The 8,376-nt window shown below is 56.9% G+C and overlaps 1 protein-coding gene across 1 annotated transcript; it reads left to right on the forward strand.

Moving 5' to 3' along the window:
* Positions 1 to 2,053: 2,053 nt before the first annotated feature.
* On the forward strand, positions 2,054 to 5,467 carry CBLN1 (cerebellin 1 precursor). Its single transcript, XM_010990096.3, has 3 exons — positions 2,054 to 2,317; positions 2,467 to 2,586; positions 3,853 to 5,467. Exons 1-3 carry the CDS (start codon positions 2,054 to 2,056, stop codon positions 4,048 to 4,050), a joined length of 582 nt encoding a protein of 193 aa, XP_010988398.3. The 3' UTR covers positions 4,051 to 5,467.
* The last annotated feature ends 2,909 nt before the right edge of the window (positions 5,468 to 8,376 follow it).

Genomic DNA, 8,376 nt, shown 5'->3' on the forward strand with positions numbered 1-8,376 from the left:
AAACAAAGAAGGCTGAGAAGCTCAAAGGAGTGGCTGTAGGCGAGTCCAAGGCAGGCTTCCCAGCGTAGGGGAGAGCATAAAAGCATATCCTAGGCGGCGGCAGACCCCGCGGGCGGCGAGCCTGGAGGCCGAAAGGAGGTGCTGTCAGTCTGCGACGCACGACTCTCCAGATTCTCGGGCTCGCGCCGGGTCCCCGCCGGCCGCACATCTGCTCTGGCTCGCTGAGCACGCAGGTTCAAGATCGCCTGGCGGGGACAAAAGCACCATGTACCCTGGTGGGCAGCATCCCGACCCGCCTCAGCTTGCGGTCCGGAGTCACCTTCTTGCTTTGAATTTGACGGAGAGGTCCGCTCACCCTCCTGCCTCCGCCGGATTAACAGCCTGAGTTTATCTCCAGGTCCCCGCCTTCCCGCAACCAGGCTGGAACGCGCCCTTCCTCTTACCCTCTACGCAGCTCCTCTCCCCCTGCCACCTTAGCAAAGCTGTATTTTTACTTTCTCGTTTGTGACTATTTGTGTGTAAAGTTCTAAGTCAATACGTGAGGCGAAAATTCATTCGCCTTGAAATTTCATAATTACCCTTGAAAAATCGCCCATAAATCACAAGATTTGTTGTCTATACTCAAAGCAAGTACACGTGAATAAAACATACCAGAAAGGTGCATAGGAAATAAAAAGTGCGGATGCAAAATATAAATTTTAAGTGCAAAAGATTAAAATGCATCAGGAAAATGAACCTGCCTGCGACGCCACTGTACTTGTCACTGCCTCCTGCACTAGACTGTAAGAGGCACGAAGGCAGGCCTCATCTGTTTTTGCCCTCACTGCGTCCCCAGCGCTTGTCCTGTGCCTGGCACTTCGTACATGTTCAATGATCTATCTCGAATAAATGAACGAACGAATGAATGAATGCAGGCTCGATCCAACTTCGCGGCCCGCAGAGCAGGCCCTTCGAGAAGCGGGCGAGAGAGGCCCGCCCCAGCTCCAAGCTCTGGGCTGCGGGGCCGCGAAGGCTGACACTGGCCTCTAGGCCCCTGGCGCCTGCTCCCGGCCGCGGCACGTGCGCCTCTCCAGGTGGCCGCGGCGCACGCCCCGCCCCGCCCCGCCGCGCACGCACGCGCCCTGCAGCCCGGCCGCCCCGCCAGCCCGCGCGCCGAGGCTTACCCGCGCTCCGGCTGCCTCTCGCGCCTTCGCCCGCTGGGGGGCGCTCATCCCCCGCCCCTCGCGCCCACACGCGGGCTTCTCTAGGCCCTTTGCGAACCTACTCCGAATCCTGGGCGCGCGCGCCGCCTCATACCTGAAGGCCGGCGAGGGAGGCGGGCGGAAGGGCTGAGGGGGCTGAACAAGACCGAGGAGGGAGGCGGGAGGTGATAGAGCGAGCGGCCGCGGCATACAGTCCGGGCTCGGGCGCGCGTGCGCGCTCCCGGCCCTCGCTCCCTCAGTCGACTCGCGGCCAGAGCCCAACCCTGCTGCCGCGCGCCACCCGCCTTGCCGCGCCTAATAACAACGGCGCCCGGGGTCAGGTGGCCGCGCGCGGACAGCCCCGCCATTGGCTCAGCGGGGAGCGCGGCACGCCGTGATTGGCTGGGGGGCGGGGCCTCGGCCTGAGCTGGGGCGGGGCTGTGGAGGGAGGCGGGCTGGGAGGCGGCAGGGGCGGGGCCAGGCCGCAGTCCGCGCCTTTGTGCCCGGCGCGCGCTCTCCAGGCCCGCTCCGGCTGCAGCGCCGGCTGCATCAATAATTCAGAGCGGCGGCGGCGGCAGCAGCGGCGGGTGCGGGCAGAAGGCGGCGGAAGCAGCGGGGATCGAGCGACAGTGGCTATGCATCCAAGTGCGGCTGGGCAGCCACGGCACCCCTGAGGCCCGGGCGGGGCTCCGGGAGCATCGAGCGGGGGGCAGGCTTGCCCAGGAGTCCAAGGAAGATCAGTAGTGTCCAGAGCCGCGTCGGTGGAGCTGCACACGGAGCTGAGGAGGGGGCTTCGGAGCAGGGCTGGGGCGGGGGGGCGGCTGGCGCAAGCAGCCCCCGGGGCAGGGGGCGGGGTGGGCGCCGGGGCCGCGATGCTGGGTGTCGTGGAGCTGCTGTTGCTGGGGGCAGCGTGGCTGGCGGGCCCGGCCCGCGGGCAGAATGAGACGGAGCCCATCGTGCTGGAGGGCAAGTGCCTGGTGGTTTGCGACTCCAACCCCACGTCGGATCCCACGGGCACAGCTCTGGGTATCTCTGTGCGCTCTGGCAGCGCCAAGGTGGCTTTCTCTGCCATCAGAAGCACCAACCACGAGCCGTCCGAGATGAGTAATCGCACCATGATCATCTACTTCGACCAGGTGAGTGCTCCATGAAGGCTGGATTGGTGAGGGTCGGGGGAGAGTTGGTAGGTAGATGTTCGATCCTCTCCAAGGTCTCTCTGGAGACGCGAGGACAAGAGTTTGGGACAGATTCTTGCCTACATCCCTTCGTTCCCGTCTCGTTATAGGTACTAGTGAACATCGGGAACAACTTTGATTCAGAACGCAGCACTTTCATCGCCCCGCGCAAAGGGATCTACAGTTTTAACTTCCACGTGGTGAAAGTCTACAACAGACAGACCATCCAGGTCAGCTACCGTCTCAGGACCAGGCCCTGGCCCCAGTAGGGGGCTATTAGCCACGGGGTTGAGCTGGCCCTATGGGGGTGGGAGATAGAAGGGGCAGCTGCATGTGTCCGGGGCTGCTTGGAGGGACGGGAAGCAAGGCCTCACGGTTCTGTGGCTTAGACTTCTCTTGCTTCCCCTGTCATTGGTTCTTGGAACCTAGTTCCATCCCCAGGCATAATTTCCTACCTCTGCCTTCCCGGACCCTCCAAAGAGGTTCCGCTACGGGACTCCAGGGATTTCCCTTAGAGATTGCTGTTAGCATTACAGACAGTTCCCGCTTCCGGAAGCTTTCTGAGATCCTCGCTTTCAGCACCACGGACAGTACCACGAACCTTGTCCCAGCTCCGAAGCCTCCCGAGACGCTTGTGCGCTGGCGTTCAGCACGTTGCTCAGGGGGTCTCCTGGCGTCCCTTTGCGGACCGACTCCGGTTTTTTAAAGAAGCAGCGCCGAGCCTTAGCGGTTGAAGGGTGGAGAGAAAAGGGAGGGGTGTAGTGCCATTCCCTCCTGGCTCCAGCCTTGCCCCAGCCAGCACTCACCTGCTCTCCAGGTTCCCAAAGGTGTCCAGGTTTTTTTGGGGCGGACACAGAGGGTGGAACGCGCAGCTGGGGAGAAGATACTGGGCCTTTGGCTGCTGATGCCACCTCAAGGGCAAAACCAGGCGGTGGCGGGCGGGGCTGGATCTGGGAAGGGAACTGAGCCCGAGGTTTGGGAATGAAGCACAGAGTGCCGCTCTGTGCGAGATTTCTCATCAGCCGGAAGCCTTGCCTGGCTTCTCCACCGCGTCTCCGCTGTGTCCCGGCAGCTGAGACCAGGAGGAGCCAGGGTTTTTGTTTGCTTGCTTGTGTTTGTTTTCCCGGAAGCGCCAGTTGCCTGATTTTCTCTTTGGGGCTGGGGGGAGGGCGAGGCCGAAGGTCTCTGGGTGCTTGAGCCACCTACGGATTCATTAAACTGGATAAAAGAACGCAGTCGGGATTCGATTGGCTCGCTCAAGAAATGAAAGTTACTCCCGTTTGCGGGGCAGCCCCTTCCTGTCACCCAGATGGGTCGTCTTTCGCTTCACTGGACCCTCAGCAGTAAGCTGCAAAGCCCCTTTCCTTTCCGCTTCCCCCTGCCCCTCTGCTTCCAGACCTTAAGGCTGTTACCCAGGCGGCGAACTTTCGAGTCTTCATTGCCGCTTCCGTACCCGCCTAGGTTGCACCTCTGAAGCGGGCCTTTCTCTTTCTCAGGTAAGCCTCATGTTAAACGGGTGGCCGGTGATTTCAGCCTTCGCTGGTGATCAGGACGTGACCCGGGAGGCCGCCAGCAACGGAGTTCTAATCCAGATGGAGAAAGGCGACCGTGCATACCTCAAGCTGGAGCGGGGAAACTTGATGGGGGGCTGGAAGTACTCGACCTTCTCCGGATTTCTCGTATTTCCCCTCTGACTGGCTCATTGCCGGAATGGAGGCAGGGAGAGGGCGAAGGCAGGAGGGGAAAACGATAAAAGAGGCTGAAATTTAGAGGACGAGAAAGCGGTACGACTTGAAACTTCCTACATGTTCCCCAGCTGTATTCGAGTAAACGGTGCGCACCCGGCGGTCGGACAACTTTGTCCGTTTCCTCATTAGGAAAAGTAAATTCCGCTTAGCTCTGCGCACTTCCATTTCCAAAAATAAACTCGCCTCCCCCATTCCAGTTGCAGTAACCAACAAAGAGAGACTGCCTTGTCATTGTTTCTTACCCTAATGTTCATGTTCCCTACAATTTATATAAAAGAAACTTTGCATTTCACTGTATAATGTGAAATATCTTCCTCCTCTGAATCCCCTTCTGAATCTTTCACCCGCTGAAATCTAGTATGTCCTTCCCCACTTTTTTATTTTGGAGAGTGGGGATGTATTTTTTTTTTTTTTTGAATGAGGGAGGTAGTTTCAATTTGGCAAGTATTGCTCTTCTTAAAACACTGCTCGAGTTAATTAACTGAAGATACTTTGTATCCTTGGCTACTTGTTAGCAGAGAAAGGACTCACCTTAGTGGTGACTGGTTTAAAAATATATATAAAAATATATATCATTTGTACACGAAGAACTCTTCCCAGTGGAAACTGGCTGTATTTCCGTATTTGTATATCCTATTCGGAGTGATCGTGAAATCTAAGGCTGCCTGATGTTTTGAAGCTTGTCAATGCCCTCGTGTCCTGTGGCTCCACTAAACGCCAGGGGGTTCTTCCGGACGCTTCCTCGTCCTCTGTAACATACGTGTGAATAGCCAAGATTTAATTTTGCTTTAATCCAATAAAGTTGAAGTGAGACTTTTACTTCTCTGAAACAGCTTTCTAAACTCCGCATCTTCCACAGTTGCGAGATCTGGGGCCAAGGGTGCGTGCGGAAGGGCGAGATTCAGAGGTGTAGGGTACTTGGTGGAATGCAACCTGAGAAAGGCCAGGGCTAGAGGGCTTCCTCGCGAAGTCGGCCTGCCCTCCTTTCCACGCCAGGCCTAGGGCCAGTGCGGCATTCAACTGTGCTCCCTGCTTTGGCGCAAACGGAAGAAATTTGGCCGAAATCTTGCTAGGCCACGCCCGGCTGCCGGCCAGGGAGCGCGAAGTTTGGGCTTCTTGTAGTCCAAACGCATCAGGAATAATCTCAGTTCGAGGAACCGGAACCTTTCTGCCCGGAGCGTCACGCTTCCCACGCCTCTGCCTCCGGCCCTGCCGCTCCACAGACCCTGAAGCAGCATCTGTTTTATACCGCCGCCTCAACTCCGAGCGCGCCCCGGGCCCCGCCGTGTTACCCGGCTCCCGGGGCCTGTGATTGCGCTCATCGCAGGACTTTTATTCAGGAGGTTCGTCCAGGAGTTTTGATTGTATCGGAACACAATGTGAAAAGCAAAACTGAAATAAATGACTTCGTTTTGAATCTGGAAGTCTGACCCAGTCGCTTCAGCAGCGGGGAGGTCGGGCGTGGGAAAGCAGGTGGGTAGTCAAGGGGCAGAATCCCGGCCTGGATAGGCCCCTCTGGCTCTGGTCGTTTTAGAGGATTTTCACTGACCTAGAGATTCCGAAGTGAATTTAATTAGCTTCTGGAGGGTGGAGAGAAGTGGGACGAAGCGTTAATAATATCACAATAAGCAATGTTTCTCAATGTATTCCTGCGGCTCCTCTGATTTAGAGATTCAACAAGCACCCGGCTTGCGCTGAAACTCAAACCCAGTTTCTCCCTGCGCAATCCAGGGGGCGGGGTCTCTAGCCGGCGCCCCCTCCACCCCCGAGCCCCAGTGACCCGCGTCCCTCGGGGTTGGGTAGGGACTTCCGGAGTGAGAACAGACTAGAGTGCTTTTCTGTTCCTGCCCCACCATTCTTCCCACCCCCTAGTCAAAACCCAGGGAAGTGGGGATGGGGTGGAATAAGGAGTCCTACAGGAATTTAAAGAGAAAAACTGCTCTTTTAAAAGCGGGACACTTTAAGAAAGTTTTTTTTTTTCTCTTTTTAAAAAAGTCGGGGTGTGATTCTAACCTATACCCTTTTCTGAACATTCTTACGGTTGGGAGGGAGAAGTCGGGGAGAGCCTGAACCTTGGGCAGCGGAACTAGAGCTACCAACCGATTCGCTCTGCGCCAGAAGATCCAGCCCACCAGGCTCACGGACACACGCAGGCCAGAACTCTTGGCCGAGAGGGTTGAGATAGTCACCGCCCAAGAGAGCTGCATCCCAAAACGCGTGCTTGGAGCTCACTCGCTGTGAGTGGGTGGGCACCCTTCTTCCTGAGGAGGGGACCACCAGGGTGCGACCAGCGTGCTGTGCTCCTGGGAAACTCTGGCAAGTCCCCTAGCTTGGCCTCAATTTGCCCATTTATATAAAGACAGAGAGGAACCCAAACGTCTCCAAGGGCCTTCCTGCCCTAAAATTCCAGCCGTCCTCTGTTCCACCCAGTTATTACCTTGGTTTAGTGAGTCCTGGCTGCAGCCTGGCTGATATGGCTCCTGAGGGCAGCCTCTTGAATGCCAGGCCGGAAGCTGGGCTGGAGGCCAAGGGGAAGCCTGCACATCCAGGAACCCAGGCTCACTTTGAGCCCCTGCTCTGGGGCCTGACATGTGAACACAGAGGGGACCAAAGGGGCACCAAGTAGGACAGAGAGGGCAAAGATATCCGTTGATTCAGCTCTGGCTCCAGTTGGCCCTCTTCTTCCCCAGACCTTGACTTTGGAGACCCTTCTCAGTTCTTCCACCTGCTGATCCCTTCTCTCAGCCATTTGATGAACCCTCTCCCACTAATGTCTTCAAGCCTCTGCACCTGCTGTTTCTTTGCTTCATGTTGAAGCACCCTTTTTCTCTTCCCCTACTTTTCAAAATTTTATCTTTCTGGGGATCTAAGCAGTTCAACTAAAGGGCTTCATCCTTTGGGAAGGGGTCCTGTCTGTACAGCACAGGCCCTGCCTTTCCAAGGCTCACCACCCCCTCCTCACTCTCCCACCAAGTCTTGTTTGGCACTGGCAGGGAGGGAACATTGGGACCTGGGCCTGTCTGCTGCTCTGCAGTGGGTTCCAGTGGCAGTGGTGACTCACATCAGCAAGTGCTGGAAAATGCTAAGCTGGCAGTGCTGCCCCAGGGGTGTCTGGGTGAAATGTGGGGGTTCTCCACCTCTCAGCTCAGACCTGAGCCTCCCATTAGCCTGGGTGGGGCTATGGACAGCTCTCCCCAGGGTCCTGGAGTTTAGAGGCCTAGCTGGGGCTTGACATTTGGCAGTTAGGCTAACTCTTTCAATTCTGCAACAAAAGTGGGGGTGATCGTTACCTTTGCCAGAGGCAGATGAATCGACCTTCATTTGAAAATTGTGTCCCAGCTGCCAGGGTGGTTGGGGATTGAGAGGGATAGAGAAAAAAGGTGCCATTAGCTCAGTGGCGACTACCTCCCTGTCCCCAAACAGAGGCTGGGGTGGGGGGTGTGATTCTAAACTACACCTCACAGTGGCTTCCTTTAATGCTTAGAATCCTCTAGGCCATTCTAGATCTGGACCCCGCTTTCTGCTTTCATCTCAAATAAACCCGATCAGAATTGAACCTACAGGGTTCCAGGACCATCCCCTCATTCAGCCTCACCCTCTGAATGACTCCTCCCCTGCCTAGGTTACTTTAGTTATTTCCTCCTCTCCTGCCTCAGTAGTCACCTCCTCCGGGAAGCCTTCCTCACCCCAGATAAACAGAGTGGTTATATGTTTCTGACCTCCCTCTTTGGTATATGGTCTTTCTTACAAAACTGCCTCCTTTCCCACCCAGTTCCCTGAGGGCAGACCTGAGTTAGGGTCTGATGCAGGGCAACTCGTGGGTTTCTAGGACCCAACGAGCCCAGACCTGACTTTCAGGCCCCGATTTTCCAAGGTAGGGTCGTGTGATTCTGGGCGCCCTAGGGCCAGCGTTGGATCCCTGGCGAGGAGCCAGAGTTACTGTCATTTGTGTTGTCTGCTGCGCAGCGCCAGGTTGTGTGAGGTCCCGCGCGGGCCCGGAGTTCGCTCGCTCGCTAGCTCGCCACTGCTTCCATCCTTAGCAGAGCTGGGAGGGCGTCCTCCAAGCGGCGCTGGAGCTGATCCTCCCGGCCCTGGCGGATCCGTTCCTAATGAGAATATAATTATCCAGATGGAGAGGGAGCCTCACCCCACTCCATAATTGTTGCCTTAATGGAGGAGCGGAGGGAGAGTGCCAGGTGGAGCGAAGGGGATCTGACGTTTCCACGCGGGCTGGGTGGGGTTCTGCGACCCCGCCGACCCAGCAGAGGCGGG

This window comes from Camelus dromedarius, chromosome 9, assembly GCF_036321535.1.
Source record: "Camelus dromedarius isolate mCamDro1 chromosome 9, mCamDro1.pat, whole genome shotgun sequence".
NCBI classification, from domain to species: domain Eukaryota; kingdom Metazoa; phylum Chordata; class Mammalia; order Artiodactyla; family Camelidae; genus Camelus; species Camelus dromedarius.

Excerpts from the sequence above, each read along its gene's own strand:
- CBLN1 (XM_010990096.3), top strand. The coding sequence starts at position 2,054 with ATGCTGGGTGTCGTGGAGCTGCTGTTGCTGGGGGCAGCGTGGCTGGCG. Across the intron at positions 2,318-2,466 it reads TGATCATCTACTTCGACCAG|GTACTAGTGAACATCGGGAA; the intron begins GTGAGTGCTCCA and ends GTCTCGTTATAG. Across the intron at positions 2,587-3,852 it reads ACAACAGACAGACCATCCAG|GTAAGCCTCATGTTAAACGG; the intron begins GTCAGCTACCGT and ends TCTCTTTCTCAG.